At 53.5% G+C, this 24,096-nt stretch overlaps 1 protein-coding gene across 7 annotated transcripts in view; it reads right to left on the reverse strand.

Annotated features, from left to right (window-relative positions):
- CBFA2T3 (CBFA2/RUNX1 partner transcriptional co-repressor 3) overlaps positions 1–24,096 on the reverse strand; it is a 75,290-nt gene that overhangs the window by 9,573 nt on the left and 41,621 nt on the right. For 3 of the 7 annotated variants that reach the window (XM_088136234.1, XM_088136238.1, XM_088136235.1), the window contains exons 2-9: positions 19,431–19,577; positions 14,468–14,545; positions 9,172–9,413; positions 8,124–8,213; positions 3,742–3,923; positions 2,656–2,906; positions 1,753–1,838; positions 443–641 (exon numbers count right to left, since the gene is read on the reverse strand). In XM_088136234.1, coding sequence (XP_087992360.1) covers positions 443–641; positions 1,753–1,838; positions 2,656–2,906; positions 3,742–3,923; positions 8,124–8,213; positions 9,172–9,413; positions 14,468–14,545; positions 19,431–19,551 — 1,249 coding nt within the window. In that variant the 5' untranslated portion in view covers positions 19,552–19,577. Of the gene's footprint in view, positions 1–442; positions 642–1,752; positions 1,839–2,655; positions 2,907–3,741; positions 3,924–8,123; positions 8,214–9,171; positions 9,444–14,467; positions 14,546–19,430; positions 19,578–24,096 lie in introns of all 7 variants that reach the window. The other 4 variants (XM_088136239.1, XM_088136240.1, XM_088136237.1 and 1 more) reach the window with 4 other exon arrangements.

Raw genomic sequence — 24,096 nt, forward strand, 5'->3', positions numbered from 1 at the left:
TAGCCCAGCCTCTCTAGTTTGCAGAACGTGGCTGATGGCTTGGCTTGTTCTGCACACCCAGCTCATTGTGGCTTGTTCAATAAACCGCAGTTCATTCAACTCTAAGTGATGCATGAGCCAGACAGTTGTGGGCTCTCTTTCACCAGATGCCCCCGTAGATGTTGATGGTATAAGAGCGAGCGAAGCGCTCTTTCCCATCCACTTGTGGTTCCCAGTGCAGCCACGGTAGATGGTGGGGTAGCCCAGTTGTCCTCTGCTCCCCGTTTCCCCTGGGAGGTCCTTCTGAGAGGAGAGGCGGGGCAGTTGGGAAGTGCCAACTTTAGAGGGCCCATGGAGGTTGGAAGGGGCACACCTCAGCAGACAAGAGCTGTTCCTGATCAAGGAGCCCCCCAAGAATCTCCCTCAGGGTCGCCTGAGGCCAGCTCCTCCCTTGCCGGGTTACCTAGAAGTGGCGCCTCGATGTTGGCAGTGCTGTTGAGGGGGCGGCTGGCAGGGCTCGACCCCTTCTTCATGTCTTCAGCGTCGCTGTAGCGGCGGATCCAGTGGTTGAGCTCCTCGCGGTCGGCTTCCTGGCAGCGGCGCAGCACGGTGAGCGACCGGCGAGTCTTCTCCACCATGTCCATGATGCAGTTCAGGAGCTGCTGGGAGGAGGCCACACATAAGAGTTTGGGCAGCCTGGGGAGGGGCTGTTCCTCAGCTCAGGCTCCCTTGAGCTTGGCGGGGTCTCCTTTTCCATTTCCAGCTCGTTGTGCAGATCACAAAGGAAGTGGGAAGGTGAGCCTCGCTCTCCATCTCCTCCGCTTCCTCCTCCTTCACCAGGTAGCTCTGAAGGAGAGGAACGTGCGTCTGCCCGGCCAGCCCCAGGATCAGCTGCAGCCGGCCAAGGGCACAACGTGGCCCTTCTCTCCTTCTCTTCTGGTCCCTCCTAAACCTGGTGGCTTACTTTTCATGCAGTGATTTACTGCAGTTTGCATCTGCTGAATGAACCAGGGCAGAAGTGATTAAAAATAAGGAGACACTCTCTCGTGTTCGTTCAGAAAAGCCGGATGCTAAATAAAGGGAAAAAGCCAGACTGATTCATCCATGTGCACAGGATCAGAGCAGGGAAGGAGAGGGCCAGTGTCGGGATTCCCAAGGCAGAAAAGGGAAGGACTGCAGCTGCTCCCATGGGTGGCCAACATCTGCAGCCTCATTTTGGTGTTTGACTTCCACCAGGCAGACAACCCTCCACCAGCAGGACCTGCTGCTGATCACTCCCAGTTGTTCTCGACCTTTTGCCAGCCTCTGCTGGTCTGATCAGAAGGCTGGGCAACAAGGTTTAACGTTCCCAAAGTGGCTTCTTGTCCAGCTGCCAGGGACTGCCAGGCCCACGGAACTGATGCTCCGGTGCCCACCCTTTGGGACATCATTGCCCTGGAACCTAGATTGGCTCCTACCCTCCTGGCCTTTAGGAAGGGCCCACAGACTCATCTGTGGCATTGTGCCTGGGGTCCAACAGTGGTGCTGAGCCTTGGCCATGGTCATATCAAATGGGACGTATGGTTCGGTACTGACCAGCCGAGGGCGATTATGTTTTATGTCCCATGGAGTTTTTAGTCAGGGGTTTTGTAGAGTTGAACGTGGTTGCGTTTGTTTATACTTTTTATGGCTTCTGATGCTTTTAACCGTCATGAGCTGCCCAGAGTCACACTTAAGAGATGGGCGGCTATACCAGTTTGAGAAATAAATAAGTAAATAAAACACTGCACGTACATTGTTGAGGTGCTTCCACTCTTCGGCCCATTCTCGCTCGGTCAGCCGGTGATCGATCACCTCCTCTTGCCGGGAACTGTGGATGGCTGCGGGGATGAAGCATCATCAGTGGGGGGCATGAGTGGGGGTGGGAGGAAAGGATATCAACCTCTTTGGAAGCCTCAGGTCCCTGAGGAACCAGGGGGACGTTCACCCAAGTGCCTGCAAGTGGGCATGACCCGGGAGGGGCCCCTTTCCTTCAACTCTCTAGCCGGCCTTCTTGGTGCACCTGGAGGATACCCGGGCTAGGGTTCTGTTGCTGGCATGGCGCAGGGCCTCCCCAGACTAGACAGGGGCGGGGCAAAAGCTAAATTTTATCTTAATTTGATTTAATTTTAAATCAAATGATGCTCATTAAGTAGAGCTAGGATGAAACTAGGTATTTCATAGCTTCTCTCTTCTGTCATATTTAACATTAGAATCTGGGGGGAATGGAGGTGTATCCCACGGACCCCTTTTGTTCGGAGGGTCTGCAGGGGGCTCTGGGACCCCTGTGGTGGAGGGACTTTGCTTCAGAGGCACCTCATAAAGGGTGGGAGCTTCTGGTTGCAGAAGTGGGGGCAAGACACCTCCACCTGGTTGACAAGAGCGGTTTTCCCATTTAAGGCTGGGGAGGAGATGGGAGTGGGGTGGCGAGCCTAAACTCAGCCCTTTCATATGCCAGGCCACCCTTGTCGATCCTTCCCAGCCCTTCCAAGGCTCCTCCGCTGCCCAGGTCTGATCCTGCAGTGCTCAAGCAACCTCCCTTTTTGGGAATGTGCCCACCAACCCCGCCCTTCCCAGCTGAACCCCTGCCCACATTTGCCTTTTTCCCCCTCCCACCCGGCGTCCCTCGGCAGCCCCCCTTGCGCTTCCCTTCCTCACCCGCTGGCCGGGGGTGCTCCCGAAGGTCGCGAGGGTCCGGGGGGCGGTAGGTGTCCCTGTAGCGATGGGCCACGGCCATGTCCTCAAGGCGGTAGTGCTGGGGGGGAGGAGGGGTGGGGTGGGGCAGCCCGTTGGGCTGATGGCTGAGCCCGTTGCTGGGGCTGTACCGCTGGGCAGGGCTCAGGGTGCAAGGCCTTTTGCTGATGTGCTCTGCATGCAGGGCATCGCGCTCCAAGCCATTCTCTTTGGTCCTGGGCCACAGACACAAACGAAGATCAGCGCGCTACGGCGGATTCACCAAGCTGGCCAAGCCTTGTAAGGGGATTGACCCAACACAGAGCAGGCGGTGCCCAAGCACAGCCTGTTCCAGCTTCATGCCCGGACCAGGTTCACACAGCCCGCGATGATGGCCGACTGGACGGCGAACCCCTCCTCCCTCCTGGAAGCAACTTCAGTGCTTCTTCCTCGGCATCCCAAACTGGCTGGTTCTTTAGAAGAGGTCTCTGGGCTGTTCCTCAGGGGGAACTTTTGCAGTTCAACCACTCCCCTTTCGGTGTCTGAGAGTGACAGGCTTGGGGGAAAGTCTGACTTCAAAGCTTGGTGTATTCACTGATACAGCTTTGGAGCTGCGTGGTCTCCAGACCCTCTGTCACTCTGCAAATGGGAGCCATGGGGAGACCGACACCCCCTGCTTTCCAGGAAAGGCATCTTAGTTGGGGCAGGCCAGCCTAACCCTGACCCTGACCCTCCCAGGAAGGAGCCACCCCAGAGAGCTCGGATCCTCTCCATCTACCAGAGGAAACCATCGTTCACCCTGATGAGCAAAGGTGTCAGTATATGGGTCCCTGCTAATGATGGGAGCCAAAGGGACAAGACACAGATTGGCTTTGTCTTTTTTTCAACGGTCACAAGCTGCCTTGGAGACCCTCCTTCTATCAGCCTCCCTTTTGTAACTTTCCTGGATGAGGACCTGGCCTCTGGACCGTGCCACGCAGATCAAAGGTGCACCCTAAGAATAGTGCCAAGTGGGGCTCTCCCCAGCCTAGGATGCCCACCCCTTCTCTGGCTTGCTCAAGGCTCGTGTACCTGTCCGGCGTCCGCCTTTTAACCCCTTCGTTGACCTCCAGCAGCAGCTCCGAGGAGTCGATGGGGGAGGAGGCGTTGGCATCCAGGAGGAGCTGCTCGTGCTGTGCCAAGTACTGGGCGGGGGTCTGCTTGGCCATGCGGGCACAGTGGAGAAGCTCACGCTGCAGCAGGGGCAGGTTGGCCTAAACGGGCAAGAGAAGGCCATGAAGACAGAGCAAGGGTCAGCCTGGCCCTGGTTGGCGTCGACATTTTTAGAGATATCCTTCCGGGGTTATGCCCGCAGAAAAGCTTCTTTAAAAAACATTGTTTATTCATTATAGGCCAGCAACTCAATACCATGGGGTAACCGGTATCACAGAGTAACTTGGCGTTATATGGGAAATAATTCCACTGGCCCATTTTAAGTTTCCTGTTCTTATTTCCAGTGAATTAAGATGTTTCTGCATTTTGAGAAAATCTGCCTGGCTGGAGAACCCTGACAGCACCCTATGGAACCGCTTGGAGCATTTCTAGACTGTTTTTAATGTGGGTATAATTAAATCTTTTTGCACCTGACCTATCCCCAGCGGCTGTGTGACCTGCTGAAGGTGGGCGACGACAACATCTGTGCCTGGTAAATGGATGCTGTTATAGTTCTCCTCTGCGAAGGGAAAAGTAGCAGGAATGAATGCAAAAATTACAGGGGATTTATTTGCTGAGTGTGCCTGGGAAGATTTTTGGCTAAATTTGGACTGAAAAGATTCAGAAGGTGACAGTGAGCGAACTGGGAAAGCGTGGTGTGGCTTTATGCTGGCCAGCAGGGGTACAGACCAGATGTTTCCTCTTCAGTAGATTACTGAGAAATGTAGGAATGTGAGAGGGAAAAAAAGACGACTGTACGATTGTGGATTTAGAGAAAATGTATGATAAAGTGAAGAGGCTTAAATGATGGCATGTTTTGCATGAATATGGAGCAGAAGGTAGATTATGGCATGAGAAAAGTAATATATAATGAAAATTAAGGCAAATGTGCTTAGGAAATGGTTCCATTTTGAGTGGGGAGAAAGGCGAGGATGTGTTTTTCCCCCTGGATTCTTTACTCTATTGATGGATAAATGCATAAGGAAAGCTTTGGGATGTGAATATACACGTGCTCTTGTAGGCAGATGAGGTCATTTTGCTGGCTGAGGACTTAGTATAATAATTTATGAAACTTATATGCTGCCTGAGTCCCAGCGACTCCCAACTTGAGTGATCTGCAGGAAATGTTTGATTCTGCAATGCAGTGAGGAGTACAAATGTGAAAATGAAGGTATCAAAAGCCAAGGTAGTTGTGTTTCTCTAAGAATGGTGAAAATTTACAGAGAGTAGATGTGAATTGGCTTACCTTGGTAGAGGATTTACTAAAGACTGGAAAATGGAGAAATGTTAAGACTTGCCAAAACTGGTAGAAAGGTTGTGGACAATAGGCCGTATATTTGGAGGAAGGAATATTAGTTGAAAGAAGCAAAACTGTGTATACAGGCATGCTCCCCTTTGTTACGTGGCACAGCGAACGGGGTTGGCATGCAGTCATTTTAGCTGTTCCCTTTTCTTTTTCATACCTCCTGCCTTTAAATCCTTTGCTTTGCTATTTCGTCTTCCTCCTCTGCGCTCTGCTTGTCCTGAAAGGGCATCGTGTGATTGATGTGTGGGCACGCACACCCAAAGGCTGGCCTCGGCCTCCCTGAAGGCTTCCAAAGGACCCTGCGGAATATGCGCTTCGCAGGGAGCTGCTCTCCCGTTCCAGAGAAACAGGAACCTCTTTGGAGCCTCATCTCACTATCTGTCCACAGAAAACGTTCTGGCCCTCCTCCAAGGGTGGTCTGGATCTACGGGGTCGCTGTTCCCATCTCCGATGCTTTTAGCGGGAAGTGTTTGTAAACAAGCTGCGACCCCCCTCCTGTCTTCCCCACCCAATGAGTTTCTCACGGAGCTTTGTTCCAGGGAAGAGCATCCGCAGAAGTGATTAAGCAGCCGAACAGAGCGTCTGCCATCAGCCAACCCTGGTTTCCTATTTAGGCAGCGGATTGCCAGCCAAGTCCCCATCTGCTGAACATGTTAGAGCTGATGAAATGCACCACTGTGGATTCCAGGACAGCAAACATCCTCCTCCTCCTCCTCCTCCTCCTCCACCACCACCTTTTCCCTCTCTGCCTCCGCTCCACATTTCCAGAAAGAAAAATAATAAAAAGAAATAAATAACATCTCTGGGAAAGGCATGCTGGGGGCCGCCTGGTTAGAGTTAGCATAATGAGAAGCATCTGGAGCCCAGGGCGGAAAACAGCTGGGAGCAGGGTGCTGGAGAGCAGGAGAGGAGAGTGGTTCCTTGTGTGAGGTTTCCTTTCGAGTCAGAACAGGCAGAAAGGCGCCAGGGTGTGCAGGCGGCCCCAATCCGCTTCCCGGGAGAGCCAGAGCGGTGGACCGGTTGTCCCCAAGGGCTGCCCAGACTCAGGAGCAATCTGGGCATGATGTTTGTCCCACGACTGGCCTCTGGGCAAGAGCCTTTTGTTAGCAAAGAGCATGAAGGAATCAGGGTTGGAGTTGGACCACTGGGGGGACTTTAATCCTTTGCTCCCACGGTTGTCCAGCTGGAAGCCTTGTGCATGGCTGTGATTTCAGGGCTATCAGCCTTCTTTTGATGCTCTCTTGGGTTTTGCTTGGGATTAAACTATACATTGCAGCTGAATTCACATTGCGCACCTAACTCTTAACCCAGTAAACAAAACACAGCTGTCGTGTTTGTATCACATGTTGTGTATAAATACGTTAAGCCTGAGCATGGCTTAACCGAAGACTTGATTCTGACAACCTGCTGGAACCCCAAACGCCACTGAATCAGACACGGCCCCATCCCCAGTCTTGTCAGCCTGTCATGTTGTGTGAACCCATCCTAAGTCAAGCATCCAATTAACGTTTTCATCCTGGTTCTCCCCTTGGCTCTCCCCCAGTAAGCCACAGTTCTGGGGCAGAAGAGACCATCAGCACCCCAGCCACCCTGGGGGCAAAGGATTAAGTTCTCTCTTGGTCCTGCTGTGGTGGCCCTGATGAGACCTTCCTCAGCTTCTACTGCTACTTATGCACTTAAGGTAATGTGTAGTTTCACCCTCAGAAATAGAAACTTGTAGGGCAGTTTTTCCCAAACCTTGGCAATTTCCAGGTGTGTGAACTTCCACTCCCAGAATTCTACAGCCAGCATGACCGTTGATAAGAATGCTGGGAGTGGAAGTCCAACACCTGGAAATTGCCAAGGTTGGGAAACACTGCTTAGAGTTTTGTGGGAAAACAGAATTTTCTGGGTCCAGAAAGGATTCTACGGTTTCTTTGGAAACAAGGACATTGCTGCTCCAGACAATTAGGAATGGGCTGGGCGGGGGGCGCTGGTAAGGAAGAGAAGAGGAGAAAGACAAAGCTTCTCCCTTTCATGCCTCTGAAGAATGAGGGCAGCTGAAAGTGCTCGTCGCAAATTCTCCTGAAGAGCAATTTGCTTCTCCAAAAATGCTCAATAAATCTAGAAACTGAACACTGAGCTAAAGCTATGATTCTTTAGAAAATGAGAAGATTTCCAAACAAAGCCTCTTCTTACTGTGCAAAGGAGGTTTTGCACTGGCAACCCTTCTGAAATCATCCAATTCTTCTATGCAAAAGGATTTGTTTTCTGAAAAGAACTTGGCTGGGCTGGAGAAATCAACGCAAGAGGAAAGAAGACCAACAGCCAAGTGGGGAGGGAGGCTGGCACAGCTGCCGCCCCTGCAAACGTCTTGATTATCCTTTGCGCCATTAAGTCTCTACTACCTGTTCTGATTGGCAGGACTTCTCTACAGGGCAAGGGAATGGCTTTGTCCAGCCAAACTGTCTGTCCATTTAACCAGAATAGTCACTTTTAGACGGGCAGCAGCTTCTCGGGCTCCGAGATTGTCCTGGGAGCTTCCTCGTGCAAAACAGTTGCAACAGGGCCTCCTTGTCATCTTGGAGTAATTTCCTTTATGATCTTGCAGGCATCCTTGGGAACACCACCCACTTTCCATGGGAGCTGACTCATCCTCATTCCTTTCCCAGGACTCCCTGGTCCTGCAATTAGAAAACTAACCAACCAAGATTGCAGGGGATGACAACCTACTGGTGGCCGTGATGAACACCCAGCAGGGTCTTCCAAAGAACAGTGCTCTCAAAGACCTTAAATGAACGGGTTTGTGTGTTTTTGAGAGGGCTGGAAGAATCACTTCAACCGAATGCATAGGGATCCATCTCAGCAGCTGCATTTGTTTAAGCGAAAAAGGGCTGCTGGGGTAACAAAGTTCCCCTTCTGAAACGACTGATGCCAGAATCAGTGGGACTCGAATCACACAGGGTGGAAGTCTTACCTTCAAGAATGGGATGACGAAAGGACGCAGGGGGAAGTTTGTGGCCTCCTGGAGCTTAGAATGGAATTCTTCAATTGTCAGCGTGGAATTCTACAAGGTGAAAACCAAAACAGGTCAATGGATGAACTCATGATGAAGCCACGAGGGGCTTTATTCAAGCTGCCTTCTTCAAGGTCATCCTTAGAATTTTTCATTGACTCCCCAAGGCTTCCTCACTTCCATAGAATCCTCTCTTACTCCTCTGCATCTTTGTAACTGACCATGGAGGCCCTTCAAAAACTCTTTCTGCTGACTTCTGATTTGCTTCCAGATCCCCACCTTGAAAGACCTGACCTCTATTTTCCTCTTAATTTCTGCCTAGGATCTTCATTCTCCCAATTCCATTACTTTCCACTATCCAAAGTCTCCTAGTCCCTAGAACCATTCTCCCTTTTCTTTCTCTTGTTTCACATACTCATTCTTGCATACACACATCATCCGCTTCAGCTTCTGATAAAGGCCTAAGAACCAGGAAGAAAGCTGGTAACTGCTTTGTTGACCACCCGATATGTTTCAATGCGTTTCAGATAGTAAGTCACAGAATTCCCAAGCAACATGTTGGAAGTTCTGGGAAGTGCAGTTTCATCACATCTGGAAGGCGGCAGGTTGGGTCGGGCAAACTAACTGAAACCGAGGTCCAGACATATTGCATGCCAACAAACTTCAGAATGGTAGCCATGTTAATCTGTTGCAGCGGAAACAAGCAGGCTTGCGTACCTTCAGATCCAATCATTTATTTTCTCTATGCCCATCTGCCGCTCAACACAGACATACACAGGTTTGCAAACTGATTACTGTACATCAGGTGTTGGGTGAACTAGACCTTGGCTTACACAGTCTTGTACTTGTTAGCTTTTCAGGCATCTTAAGATTCTGCACTGACAGAGTCAATCCCATTAGGTGGAACCAGCAGCTGTGGTTTTCACAGCAGTATCTGACTAAGGCTGGTGGTTGCAAACAGTCCGAAGGACCTTTGACCTCCCACCACCAGAAGTGGACTGGAACTTACCACAAGGCCCAGCACCAGAGTGCGAACCCGCTCCCCTATTTCCGGAGAGATATCGCTGCCAAACTGCTGCAAAGTTGTGAGGAAACGCTTCAGCTTGCTGAGCTGGCGGGCACCGCAGGCTGGAGGAAGTTGGTGGTTGGACAGGGATGCAGTGGAGGAAGTGGCTGGCCCGTTGCTGAAGCCATTGGGGGTGGAGGGCGCTCCGTTGATCGCCGTGGGAGAATGGCTGCTTCCATTCATTACTGTGAGGAAACAGGAAAACCTTGAGGGAGCTGGAGGACAAGATGGAAAATTCAAAATTCTCTGGAAATAGAATTTGCAAATACATTTCCCCTTTCCCTTCCTGTCCTGTTATTCCCCCCAGGAGAGAGGTCCAGATACCCCCTAATATTTGTTGCTGGGGCCTGAAGTGCACAGCTGCCCTCTTAGCCAAACACCTAATTTCCCTTCCTTTCGGTATTATATTAAACCACGCCAACAGGCCCCCAGACTCAATGGCTGCTCAGTGACTTTGCCCAGGCCCTCTAGAGCCTCTCCCCACCTCTCATTTGCATGTGGTGATTACACCTGGGATGAAGTGGGCAGTAATGCAAAAAAGCATACGTGGTTATAAATTAGCTTTTAAAGCTCTGTGGTTTTTTCCTCAACTGGAAGGCTTATCTGAGTGGGGACAAAGTGAATTTTAGTCCAACACTCTGTCTGGAGAGGGAGTGCTCTAGAAAGGGTAGAGTGTGTCCTCCACTAGAAGCAGGTGGTGCACGGAGGTTGAAAAAGCTGCTCTAAAAGGTTCAACCTAGAGATGCACAGGGATTCCATCCTGCTCACCCAAGAACGCCGAAATATAGAGATGTAAGCAACCGTTTTACAGCTAGTCAGAACACTGGTCCAGCTGGGTCAAAGGCATCAGTTTTGACTGACGCTGCACCTCAGAGGCTGGATTTCCCTCTTCCCCCCCACCCCACCCCCAGTAGCCCCTGAGATCTATTTAACTAGGGCTATCATTGCTCTGAGGATGGAACTCTAACACAGATTGAATGCAAATATCAGCTATACTGGGAAATAATCGGCATTGGAAGTATCTGCTGAAGACCGCAAGGGAGCGTTTTTAGCCTCTTAGAACCTTAGGGTTGAAAGGCCTCCTTAAGAAAACAGGCCGGGTTCCACAGTGATCGGAATGACCTCAATGTATGACTTTAATCAGGTAGACTGGCCCATTGTGACAGGGCCCGACCCTCCGTGGGCACATTTCCATTCCTCTTCAATCTGAAGCTTTGCTCCAGTCAAGCTGGAATGGCCCACAGGAGGCACGGAGGACGGATCCAAGACAAGAAATGCTTGTTCCCCTACAGCAAGGATGGGCCTGAAATTACGGAGTGTGATACCTCAACCAGCTGTGTTGGTGGCAGAAAGTGGGAGGAGATTTATAGCTAAAACAAAGGTGGTAACTGGATTTCCACATTTTAGCACCAACAAAGCTGTGGAGTTTCCCAAAGGAGGTGACAGATAAACTGATTGAAAGGTTTTAAGGAACTGAGTGAGCATCACCTGGAGAAAGGAGTAAGATCAAATACGATCTGGAAGGTGAACTCAGAGAGATTAAGATGGACCATTTTAAATATGCACTGTACAGATGAAAACCAGTAGCAGACATTGGGCCTCACCATGCTTGACCTTGATTGGGCTTGGAAGCTATAGAGGTTCAGGCTGGGTTAAACTCGGATTGGGACTGGCAAGGAGTCCCAGTGTGGTAGGCTTGACGGGAAAGTGAGCCACCCCCCCCCAGAAGACATTGGCAACCCCCTTCTGAACAACTGCTCAGAAAACTGCACCCTTCCTTTCCATCCAAGAATTCTATATTCATGCAGATGTAGAATGAACGAAGGAAAATTAGCCAGCAAACCGTAAAGCTGATAAAATCATCCCAAGAACTGAAGTATTAAAAGTATGTCTTAGAAGAAAAGAACAGCATGCTTTTCGTTAGGGCTTTTCGAGCTCCCAAAAATCAAACCGTGCCCCACTGCCTTCAGAAAGGAAGTAGTGAGACGGAAAGAGGGGACAGGTTCAGCTAAGCACCCAGCCGAAAGGTTAACCTCAGACCTTCCTGCAGAAGTCAGTTCTAAGAGGAGGGGCCGAGGGCTGCCCAGCCCCCTCGAGAGTCTCCTGTGCAACCTTCAAGAGATGCTCCTGGTGCACAGACCTTGGCTGCTAATGCAAGAGAAGCCACAAAGCAAGAAGGACGATGTACGTTATCCAGACCTCTGGGGGAAGCCGGGAGAGGAATCTGGTTCTGCTGTGACAGCCCGTATAGATGGGGCGATCTTCCCCCAGAGATACCCACAAAAAGACAGCCCCGCTGAAGAGAGGGAGGGTTCCGTCCATGCAAACATATGCAGGCTGATGCTGTTTTCCATCTCCTCACGAGAAAACTCCACCGAGGGACTTCCTCCCAGCTACCTGAGGCTAAGCTCCCATTTCAAACATGCTGGAATAACATCCCAAGATCGCGTCTCCTCTGCTCCTTCCAGTCCCTGTCACACAAAACGTTTTTGTTCTCTTCCCGTCCAGGCATGAAAGCGGAGGTGGAACGCCTGCCCAGAGCCACAGCGATTATTCCCAGACCCCGCTGAGATAACGTGTTCTTAGGGCAGGAAAACAGCCTCAAATCCTCCCCTCCCGCCCTGCATCTCGCAAGCCTTCCTAGATGGCCGACGAGTGTTCCTTAAGGCTGGCTTGACCCAGGCGAGCCGTGCGCAGCCATATCTTTGCACCCTCTGCCATTTCGGACCAGCAGATGTGGCACGTTCGCAGAGCCACACGGCTGCCCCCAAAAGCCCCCAGAGCGGCCACCTCGGGTCCAAACAGCCCCTTTGCCTGCAAAGACGCTCAGGAGAAGCGGCCGTCGGTCTCCCCCTGCTCGGCAGAGGGCGGGCCCCAAAAGGCAAGCCTCGAATGCCCCCAGCCTTTGAAAAACGTCCCTCCCAAGCAGGCCAGAGAAGATGCCGAGTCCACCAGGGCGTCTTCCGCTCATCACCCGCCACTAACCGTTGCCGTTGTCGCGGCACCTCCGCGGAAAGCTGCAGCCGTCCGGACTTTTGCTGCCTTCCTCCGGCTCCCACTCCCTCTCCGGCAGGGCGAGAGCTGCCGCTTGCTAAAGAGGTGCCGAAAATAACCGCCCGGCCACAACTGCTTTTATTCCAGTGACAGGTGTGTTACTAAGTTAAACTCCACACATGTCTCTGAGGCTGGGGCTTCGTGGATGGAGGCGGCCTTGGGGGTTCCCTTCAGCTAAAGGTGGGGATTCTTTGGAAAAGTCGGGGTGCCAACCGCCGGCCCACGGGGTTGCCTGGCATGCGTCTGGGCGGTCAGGAGGCGCGTCCTGGGTTCCGCTCTGGGCTTCGGTCCCTTTGAAGCGCCAGGAGGAGGCTGGGCAGGCGAGGGGCAGTGCTGCTTGCAGACCCCCGAGCGAGCAGTGGGTGCAGACGGGATCCGAGGATTTGCTCCCGCATCTCGTCCCCCACTACCTGACGCATATTTGTTCTATTTTTATTTTAGTTAACATAGAGGCCATCTGACTCCCCAACGACTCTGGGCAGCTGACAACTAAAAACCGACCGAATTCAAGCACCTACAACAACCAGAGAACACAAAAACAGTGAAGCAAAGCAACACCAAAGGGGGCTTTACAGTCAGCTTGTCCCCAGACCCTGGAGAACCACCAGACCTTCAACCGCTTCCTGAGCAAGCATGAATTGAGCAAGGTCAGCCTCCAAATGCAGCCACTGTATAACTGCTTTGCTCCTTCCTGATCAGCCAGGCCTTCTGATCACTCGTGTTACTCGGGGGGATCTCAGCGTTAGCCCTTCCAGCAGCCTGCTGGATGGAGCCAATCCAGCGTTCTGCATTTCTTCCTTCAGTCATTTCTTATCGCTTCTGTCCCACCTCCTCACCCATGAGGCACCCAGTGTCCACCACCCATGAAATCCGGAACGGCTTTTTTCCACTTCCTCTCTCGTGCCCCCCGATCGTTCCCTGTCCTAACCAAGAATCCCCAGCATTGCTACAGATGCTTTTCAAGTGCCGTGCAGTAGAAGAACAAGAATTCTGTGATGCTGGGAGAGGGCAGTGGATGCGGTGGCAAAGGACCCTGGGTGGAGGGCTCAGAGTAGCCCATCTGCTGCCCAGGGCCCTCTTCTGGCCCTGCTGGACTCGTCTGCTGATGAGGAGGAGGAGGAAGGAGAGAAAGGGGCCTCTAGAGATAATAGTCCGGGGGCTTGCTGGATCTGGCATTATTGGCTTCAGCATTGCTGGAATCACTCCTTCCATGTGATCTCATTCTCCCAGGATTGGAACAGCCTCTTAATAGCGACTCACTGAACTTATATTGTGGTGGTACGGAATGCCCACAAACATTCCAGCTGTCCCGGGGAACAACCCTATTAAAATGCTTGTGGTCCAGCTTCTTTGAAGACGTCTTAAATGGTCCGTACAGGGCCAGAAGGAGCCAAACAAAATTCCACAGGGCTGCAAAGAGGCAGTTTGTTCAGAGCCTGAGATGCAAAAGGGCAAACGCTGGAGGGAAGGAACACGAAATTTCTTATATCCGCGTGGTCTCAACATCGCTGTTCTAACCCAAATAACAACCGAAACAAAGGTTGCAGAGGATGTCCAAAGCGCTTTTCTATCCTGACTCAACTGGGAAGGGACAAACTCTGAAGTGCAGCTGCATCGGGCCTCTCTTACAACAAGTGCACATCACTGATCCCTTGCAGAGGGACATGAACGGAAGTGAATGCAAATTTAAAATGGCCCGTTGCAGAGGAGTGCCAGGGGTAAAAACGGAAATTCTCCAAAAATCCTAAGAAGAAAGTACAGTCCTCTGGGCTAAACTCCTTGTCATGCCAGTTAACAGTAATTAGCAGGGCTGTCTGCAGGATACGGTCCAAAACGTGAAGATGGTGGCTGCCGTGGCGTGATCAAGCTCTACCTCTTTTTGACGTGCGCTGCATTTAGCATGCATTGCACGTAAAAAAACCAATGCAGCTTGGATCACGCCCTGGCCGCCGCCATCTTGACTTTTTGGACCATATCGTGCAGACAGCCCTGCTGACTAGGGCCCTTCACGGAGCAAATGGGAAGGGCCCCCACCCAGGAGGGAGCCCCCTCCCCCCCGAGCCCCCGCCTCCAAATGCTGCTGCCTGGCAGCTCCCCCCCTCTCCCCAGCTCTTCTATGGGGGCAAGCAAAGCTGAGCTCCAGCCTCTGGGTCTCTCGAGGGGGGGTTTGTTTCATCTTACTTACAGAGACACACCATGGACCATTTCAAGCAACCATGAAAACGGCCGCGGGGGAGAAACATCGGCGGCCCAGCTTCACGATCTGCAAGTAAAATAAAACATACGCTATCAGGAGAGACCAGAGGCGGGGGTATGCCTTCTCCTACCCCCAAGGCTTTATGATCTCAGCGGGGAGATCCGGTTGGGACCTGCAAGTTTCCTTCCAGTGGTGAGACCCTTACAAATTCTCACCCCTCTTTTCGAGATGCTCAGGAACAGCAAGGCTGTGAGGCTGTGGCCTTGAGATCACTACTCTAATCTGTGCAGCAGGCTCAGGAGACCGTTCCTAAGTAAATGTCCTGCTGATCGGCACCCTGGTGTGGCTTGCCTGCGTGTGTTATCCTGAAATTATAGCCGGAGGTAAGCAACTGGCAGTCTTCATGCCAAATCAGACTTGGTTGCCCTTTGGCCCACTGACGAAAAAGAAGACTCTTCCCTTCCCTTCCACATCAGTCATGCATTTATTAATCTGCACATCACAAGGATATTGCTTCAATATCAGCTCAGTGCTAAAGCAAGGTATTTTGCAAAAAGAGAAGCCGTGCAGGACTGCCCCAGTAAGGAATCTGCAACGTCCGTGAGGTCCCTCACTGAATAGTTACCCAACCCATTATCCTCTTCCATAAGGCTCGGCTGAAAGTGCAGGGAGGGGAGGGCAGGCTGAGAAACAGGTAGACTCGCATTCTGAAAAGCACGCTTTACTGTGTTATATATTTAGGCTCTTTTCAACCCTACAAATATCCTGAAAGCCTCAAGTTTCAAAATATATCAGGAGAGGCTAAATTAGGTTGGCAGCTGACAGCCAGGGTTGGTAGGCTGGTGAAGGATGGTCCACCCCGTTGTTTGCAGGTGTCCCTCCCCAGAGCAAAAACACAGCTTTTTCCCCTTCTCGTAAACTAAGGAAATGAAGAATTGGGTCAGCTCACGCCACAAAGGCGGGAAGGAAACTGCTGAGTGTAGCTGGTGCCTTTGTGGGGCTCCTGCCTCGAAGGCAAAGATCTGGAAAGCAAAGGCTGGTCCAGGCAGCGCCCAAACCAAGTGGGGTTGGCTTTGGTGCTTCAGCGATCCAGGACCAGTCTGGAACGCAGGTCCTTCGCTTCAGGGAGAGCTGGTCTAGCTGCCTAAAGATGGTGCCCAAGGACGGGCAAGCCGCTCATCTTGCCTGCCTGCGTGCGTGCGAGAGAGAAAGTCCAGGTGCCCGGGCGAAGTGTTCATTGGAGCTAGCCTCAACGTTTTACAAATTCGGCTGACGGTCTGCCAGGGAGGTCCTCCTTCCCTGGCTTGCAGAAGAACCCGGTGTGCTCCTGCACCTTCCACAATGCGCGTACAGGTACCAGACGATGCTCCTGAGCTGAGCCAGTGGAAGCGTTCCACAGAAAGGGCTGGAGAAGCACCAGATGGGAGCTGATCTCTGCCTTCCCTTCGCACCTTGGTGGGTTTCCAAGGCTGGGCCTGCCTGGGAACTCGGGGGGGGGGGGCTTAGGGGTCTGCTCCAATGGCTGGGGGCTCCCACCAAAGGCAACGCCCTGGGCCAGGTTCCCAGGCGTGGACCCTCAACCCAAGAGCTGAACGTAGCTCAGCTCTTCGTCCTGGCAAAGCGCCAGCTGTCAAAATTCCTCCCTTCCCAGCCTTCCCCCTTCTAAGCCGGTAAATGCATCCTCACATTACTCGTGGGGAAAATAGCTATTCTGGTATGGCTGGGGTGGGTGTGAGGAGCTCTCCTTTAGGGGAATCATAGAAATGAGCAAGGAGCCCCTCCTCTGCGCTGAGGATAACGAAAAGCAAACCTGGACAGAATCCGGGTCCTAATTAGAGAACGTTTGGTTCAAAGAGGAAGGCTCAAATTGACTTAGAGACTGATTCAGGATCAGGAGGGGGGGGGAAAAAAGCACCCCCTCCATAGAGAGGCTGGAGGATTTCCTGGGGCTCGGCCGCAACCTGCCAAACCTTAGGAGGGGGAAGACGAAAGAGGAATTCTCTCTCAATTCTGAAGTTGCTAATTTTGAGCCGGGCGCTACAGCTTGGAGCTGAACAGTGAAGCGATCTGGCGCACGGAGCTGTTCTCGCAGCAACTATTTTGGGGCTTCGGCACCAAGCCCCGTGCTGCAGAGACGGCAACCCATCTGCCGTTGGATCTTTCACCTGCAAGCGAAGGAAAGGCGCCCATCTGCCACAGCAGCCGCAGCCAATGCCCTGCTACTCGGGCCACGCTGATGCCACTCCGGATCCCGCAGAGCTGGTGGTGGTTCCAGAAGGGGGGCACCGTGGGCGACTGGGCTGCCGGATGGCGACCTGCTGGCGGAGGGGCGGCTCTCAGCCAAGCCAGAGCTGCCCAATGCTCCCATCAGCCAAGCCAAAGAACAAAATCCAGATATAGACAACAATCAGACGCTGGTGGGCGAATCTTAACAGCAGCGGAGGAACACTTGAAAACCGCCAACCGGCTCAGGGAGTGCAGGAAAGCGCACCCCTGCCTGGTGCCCTGCCTCGCTCTCCTCCGGCTGGGCTACCTTTAAGGGAAGGGAGGCGGCTGCCTTTGGCACAACTTCTGGAGGCAGCAGGGAGAGGTTGTCATGGGAGCTGTGTGCCAGGCTGTTGGTCCTGAGCCCTCCGGCTAGGCTGCCCCCTGCCCTCTTGGGGGGCCTCTTGGGGGGTGCGGTTTCCAGAAGCCGCTGGAAGAGAACCCAGTTGGCCTTCCTACCCAGAACGGGAGTGGTCAGCATTTGGCTCCGGGGCCCAAGCCACACAATGCCTTGTAGTGGCCCTTGCCCGGCCAGAGGTTGACTCACGAGGGGGACGCGGCTGAGAAGCCAGTCTCCGGGTAAAGCGAGCCCTGAGGTCTTCTGCGAATGACCTTCTGGAAATTATACAACCTGGGTGCATTGAAAGCTCCCATGGAGCAAGTCACACTGCTTGGCACACTGCCAGCTGGAAGGAGCAGCAGCTCTCCGGTCAGAGAGTCTTTCGCAGCTTCTCCTCTCTGGACCCCGGTTTCACTTGTAGACCTTGTAGGAGGACAGCTGAGTCTGTCTACAGGAGTCAGAGATCAGGAAGAGTCTGGTGGCACCTTTTCTGACCAACGAAGCTCAGCTTCTAATTATTGGTTTCGTTTGGAAACGCTGTGAAGGAACCCTGGAGTTTCCACCTCTAAAACTGGCCTCTGCTAACGAGCAACGTCTCCTTTCCTGCGCACTCAGCCAGGTGATGGTTGTTCCTTCGAGTCCAGTGTTATTCTCTAAGACCTCCGATACCTGAGAGCCTCTGATCGTGCATTATCAAGAACTGAATCCACCCCCTCTTTGGCGTGCTAAGAGCACATGCTGCCTCTGGGCCATGCACTGCCTGGACCCCCCGGACCACGCAGGAAGCTCCATCAGCCTCGTTCTGGGCCCATCAGACAGAACGTGAGGAGCTGCCAGAAATCCACACAAGGCCGGCAGATCCCACGCTGTGCAGGGCTCTGCTTGAGCAAGGCGGACATCTCCCACCTGCCCGAACTGCCCAAGCACCAAAGGGCAGCCCCCCCACTTCCCACAGCGGAACAAGAGAAAGTCAGGAGCACAGCCATGGTTGGGGAAAGTGAAGATGTGCAGAATGGTTCGATGTCTGTTGATCCAACGCTCCCCAATCACCCCCTTGCCCTTTCTCCCATCTCCCACCAGTTCTTCCACACCTTAGATGGGGTGGGGTGGGGTGGGGTGGGTGGGCCTTGGCAGCAGAATGAGTTGTCTATAACCAGGGCCCCCGGCTTTAAAACCATCCAATTTATTCTAAAGATTATTTGGGGGCAAAGCAGTGCGGCATGAGTAATGGCAACTAGGGGTCACTGGAAAAGACCATGCCAGACCTTTTATTTCTGGGACGCAAGGTGAGAACGGGCAAACCCACAAGGGGTTTCCTGCCATGCAAATTACACAGAGGCTATTCCACAGCCTGGTTTAAACCCGCCCCCCCACCAAGGTTCAAGCTTGGAATGCACACAAAAGCATCCACTCTCTGAGCATGTGCAGAGTAGGTTCTTATTATGCCTGAAGGCTTCCAAACGTCTGAGATCCTGGACTGCGACGCCTCTCCTTCTGGAAACCGACCCTGATCTTCCTCTGGCCTGGCTGTCCTGACGGGCGCTGGGGGGGACCTGCTGCTCCTCTTGCTGCTGCAAATCCCTGTCTTGCTTTGAAGCAGCGTGAGCAGAGAGAGCCGGCTGGCATCCGCCAAAGCCTGCTCTTCCCACGGGGTGGGGCGCGGGACTGTTTTCTTGGCACTCCAAATGTGGTGCCATATGGTAGCGTTTGAAAGAGGCCCAAAGAGAGAAGAGGGAGGTGGACGCCATCCAAGCCCACCCGCCTGGCACCCGAAGCAGTTCTGGGTCCCCAGGAAGAAGGCCAGAACCCTTCCACAAAAGAGGTTGGCTGCTGATCTGACTGTGGGATTAGTACAGTGGGGTAGCTCCCTGCCTGCCTGCCTGTCTGCTGCCTGGGGGGGCTTCTATCAGAACTTCCCCCTCCCAAAGGAAAGAAACCAGCCCGGGTCATTGCAGAGAAGGGAGAGACCCTGCAGGAGGGGAAGTGGGGGGGGGGGCGAGGAAGCAACCTTCTCGGCCCAGGCTTTGTGCTCCTGATTCCGCCATCAAAGGCCTTCTCCTCTGTTAAGGTCAGGAACGGTGCACCCAAATCCAGAGCCTGTCAACAGAGAGCACCCCAAGGTGCCCTTTCCTTCCATCAAAGCAGTGCAGCAGAGTCACGGGTCCCCCCAAAAGGACTCCACTCTACTTGAAGGACACCCCACTAACACTACTGAACTCAACCAAGCCGCGGCTGAACCCCGAGACCAGCTGGGGGCCGCAGCCAGGGTGGAGGAAAGGAGCCGACCGCCAGCACATCTCCCTCCCCCCAGTTGCTCAGCACCCCCGTGCGAATGGGGCTACTCACGAGGGTTTGAGGTGAACGTGGGGTGCCGCGTGGATCCCTGGGAGACAGCTGGTGATGGCGGTGGCATGTTCGGGGGCGTGGACCGGGACTGCGTCTTCACATCGGCCGGCGAGTCGGGCATCGTGGCTGCCTTGTCCTCTGCGCTGCCTGCAAGGGGGAAGCAGAAACGGGGGGAGAGGGGTGAAGCGCCAGGTCTGAAGGGGGAGGCCAGGGATGGCGTGCCAAGAGGCCTTTGGACCACAGCTGGCATGGGCACTGGTTGAAAAGGTGGCGAGGCCAACCACCTGCGGGAGAGGAGCGGGCCCAGGGATCTGCGGGGAAGGGGCAAGGGGCACCTGGTCGCCATGACATCATCATGCAAATAAGGCAACTTACTGAACGGGTGAGATGACATCATGATGCACCGAGCGCAAGGCTAGCTGAATACGCTAGAATTTCCCCGGCTTTTGCAACTCCTAAAACCGACTGCTGCAATTCGGGACCTGAGTTCTCACAAACCATGGTAAGCCACGGCTTCTTGCCAGGATTCATGGAGTAAACCACAACAGCGCCCGAGTTCCCCTCTACAGCAGATGGGCCGCCCGGTTATGAGCAGGGGCTGGGTCCTGGGAGCACGGGACCCCTGTGTTTGGGGGGTGTCTGGCTCCCAACCATTTCCAAGCCAGCCTAAAGGACACCTGTCACCCCCCCACCCCACAGTAAGATTAGGCCTTTGGTGGGAGCATCTGCTTGAAGGACAGCTGGCTCGCTTCCATCTCTAGCGCCTTTTTGATCTCAAGCGAAAACTTTTCTGTGTCCCAGATCCCTTAAACAACTCAAACTGGAATCACCCGTTGGGCTAAATCACGGTTTGTCAGGCAAGCCCCAGGAGCCCGAGTCCCACATAACGCTCAGCCACGGTGCACGGTCTCCAAGCTCACTCATCGTTCTAAGCCCCGACCAAGCAGACTCCTCAACGCTTAACGCGAGACGTGATCCGCCAATACCATCTCAACCTTTTCATCTCAAAATCTGCATGTTGGATTCCGGTCTGGCTGTAGATTGTCGTTTATGCTGTGGATCTATGCTGTGATTTTATGAGCTATTTGGTCTCCTAATTAAATGTGCGTGGTGAGGAACTTTGAAAACGCGTGGTATTTTAATGTTTTCACAAATAACTAGCAATGCCAAGAACACTGAGGCTGGACCAGGCCCCCCCCCCCAGCTCACTTCCCCAGCCCACTGGACCCAGACGCTCCGAGGAACGGGCAGCCCGGTCACTCTGGCAGAAGGGGCGCCACCTCTGACCCTCGTGGCCCTTCCAGCAGCCGCCCAGGGTTGTCTGGGGGTGACCCAGCGGGGGCAGAGCAGGAGAAAGGGGGTGATTTCAGGGAGAGAAAGAGGGAGCAGCAGCTGGCACATCCAACGGCACCTGCCGCCAACCGCACGGGCTGCCAAATTCATTTCTCTCCCTGCTCCATTAAGGAGGATGCTCTTGAGTTTGACGGCCCGGCACAAGTGTGCTGGCAGCTGCGGCAATCCATCACGGAGCCTCGCAGCCCCAGCCAGGCCGGGGCTCGGGGCAGAACCAAAGAAGGACGGTCTCCCCTTTGCCGCCCTGCTCGGGGTCAGCCAGAGTCTCCTCGGGGGACGCTGCCTTCGTAAGAGCAGTGAGTTTTCAGGGGCAACGGATCAGCTCTAATCCACAGCAACTGTGGCACCATTAATTGAACTTCGCACACGAGAGCGCGGGAAAGGACACGGCCTGGGCTAAATAAAGCTGGGAGCCCAGCCAAAGGCAGATGTTCCTCGGGTGTGCTGAGGCTGAGCGCTCAGGGGACAGGCCGTCTGTGCGGGGAGCCAAGGCTGGGCTGCCTGAAGGCAGAGAAGCCATTTGCCAAGGTTTGCGGGCATTGGTGCCTGGAGCCCAGGTCTGGGCAAGAGGCCCGCCGGCACATTCCTGTGGAGGGCACCTTCCTCAGGGACACAACTAGCCCCTCTGACTTAGATGGGGCTGCAGCCTTTCAGGGCAGAGAGAGGACAAGGGATGGTCCCTGGCCCCCGCGGCAGGCAGCACAGAGAACTGGACTGAACTGGCTGAGCAATATGGATGAATCCAATCACTGTGGTTCAGACAGACAGACAGACAGATAGATAGATGGGGGGAGAGAGAGGGGGAGAGAGAGAGATGGAGAAATACCAGGGCCTGAAGGAGGAACTAGAGAGGATGCAGAAAGTCAAGGCCAAAGGGGTCCCGGGGTGGTGGGAGCACTCGGGGCTGGGACTCCTACGCTGGGTGAGGGGCTCCCACAGATCCCAGGAACAACCTCGGAGCTCTCTGTGCAGAAGAGTGCAGGGCTAGGAACAGCCAAGATCCTGCGCAGGATCCTCAGACTCCCGAGGCTGAGGATTATTAGGCCATCCAGTGTCTCCTACAGAAAATATGTGGAAGTCTTAGAGGGCTGCAATTCTGACACAGGCATCTTTCATCTGATTGCCAAGGAAAGTCCCTCTAGCATGCCCAGATGCGGGGAAGGAGCACCGTCTGTGCACCAGCCAGGCTGTGCCCGAGAGCAGGCAGATTCCTCCGCTGCCCCAGGCAGCGAGGCAGAAGATTACCGGCCCCAGACACGGGTGCGGCCGCTCAGGAGAGGAGGCGGCCGGACCCTCTTCTGGGTTCTGGAGAGTTCCCAGGCGGGATCCAGGCAGAGGGCTCCTTCCAGAGAGCTTTCAAAGCCATCCTCCCTCTGCAAAAGCTGCTCCTTGTGGCAAGGCCAGGATGAAGCCACCTCCTTCACCATTCTCAGCACGCAGCTGAGTCGGGGCCAACAAACACGAGCTTTGCTGGTTATAAATCAGCTCGGCAGAGGCCAAGGAGAGGGGAGAGCCGGCTTCAGCTTCTTGGAGCCCCTCCCGGCCTTGCAACCCATTCCCATCCTCTGTCGGTCTGTCTCCCTGGGGCGGGGAGGCCAAAACACTCCTTCTCCGCCGCTGTGGACGCTCGGGGTTTAAAGCCCGAAGGGTGAGGGTTTGCTGTAGGAAGGGGCTGACCTAGAGTGATACCAACAGAGAGCATCTGTGCGTGCACCAAGCGGGTTTCCTGCAGCACGTGGATTACAGGGCCCTGTTGGAAAGAGGCTGTTCCTGAGCCACAAAAGCATGGGTTTCCGGGCCTAAGTGCGCGCCCCACTGAAGGACAGCGTGAACTCAGCAGCCGCACTTACACACATTGCGCTAAACCACGTTGCAGCTGGGCTAAACTGGCCTTCTCGATTAGGGAAAAGACAATACCCACGTTTATGGCTGACTGGAACCCCCCGGCAGACTTTTTGCGTGAAACAGAAAAAAAATGAACTTATGATTTATGGTTTCGACGATCAGAAAAAAGAGATAATAGAAAAAAAGAGAGGTTTTTTTTTTTTTTTTTGGTATCCATAGAGCAAGAGGTAATTTTGTGTTTGTACTTTTAACTGCGGTAAAGAAAATCAGAAGCTACTTCTTTCTATTTCTTTTCATTCTTTCTTCTTGCACTTTTGGCTTTTTCTTTGTTTCCTTTTCCCCTTTCTCTCTTTTCTTTACTTTATATTAGTTCTTGTTAGTTTTTACCTCCTTTCTAAGAGTCTTAATAAAAATTATATGAAAAAAAGAACCGTGTTGCAGCTGGGTTCTGAGTTAGCATGTTGCAAGAACCTGGATGTCGGGATTTGTAACCCAGGGCTACGACTCCTGGGGCAGCTAGAGCCTAGGGTAGATCTCCAGAAAGAAACTGATCCCCCCCCCCCCGATTTGCAATACTGGTCTGTTTTTCCATTTGTATGACGGGGGGGTAAAAAAGTCCAGCGGCTGCAATTCTTTTGCAAAGGCAGCCGCTAGCAGTGAAAACGTGCCCTGGAAAGCCCAGTGGCGGCTTCTTGCAAAGGAGCCAGGCTGAAAGGGAATACCGGGAGCAGAAGGTGCTGCCAAGGGCGCCTGACCCACACGTGACCCACGCGGAACTGCTGGTGCCGCCGGGCTGTTGCAGCAGAAGCACGGCCCTGGGCTGCGGTGCGGACTGTGGAGGCGGGACGGGAGTTGCCACTGGGGGCATGTGGACGTTGGCCAAAGTCTACATGGCTCGCCAAGTCTCCACAGCCCTGCCCGAATCAATAATGGTATGTTTTTTTAATTAATTAATAATAAAAAAAAAAACTAGCAGGCAGAGCAGATCACAAGAAGACCTGGCAATGGCTAAGAGCAGGAAAGCTGAAGAAAGAGACAGAGGGGCTACTTCTGGCTGCACAAGACCAGCCCTCAAGAACAAACGCATATTAAGCCAGACAAAAATTATTATTATTATTATTATTACTACTACTACTACTACTACTACTACTACTACTACTACTATTTGATGCTGCCTGGCTCCAGCCAGCAACGCACCCAGAAGCCCCCTCGGTAAGAGAGAGCTGCTAGAAGTCAGCCCTACAGATCCTGAGGGACGGATGTCCCTTCCCCAGAACCCAACAAGCTGCCTTATCCTCAGGTCAGGCGGCCTGTCCTCCTGCCCTCCTCCTTCCACTGCGACCTGTTCAGTTAGAGATGGCCAGGATGGATGCCGGGACCTGCTGCGCCAAAGGCCCACGCCCTGGCAGCGATGGCACGGTCCTCCCTGGGCGATTACCTGGCCTAGCCGCTTGCCTGGAATTCCAGG

The sequence above is a fragment of the Python bivittatus genome, unplaced genomic scaffold, assembly GCF_059951505.1.
Source record: "Python bivittatus isolate LINGU-HERP-01145 unplaced genomic scaffold, Pbiv_v1 ctg000190_np1212, whole genome shotgun sequence".
NCBI classification, from domain to species: domain Eukaryota; kingdom Metazoa; phylum Chordata; class Lepidosauria; order Squamata; family Pythonidae; genus Python; species Python bivittatus.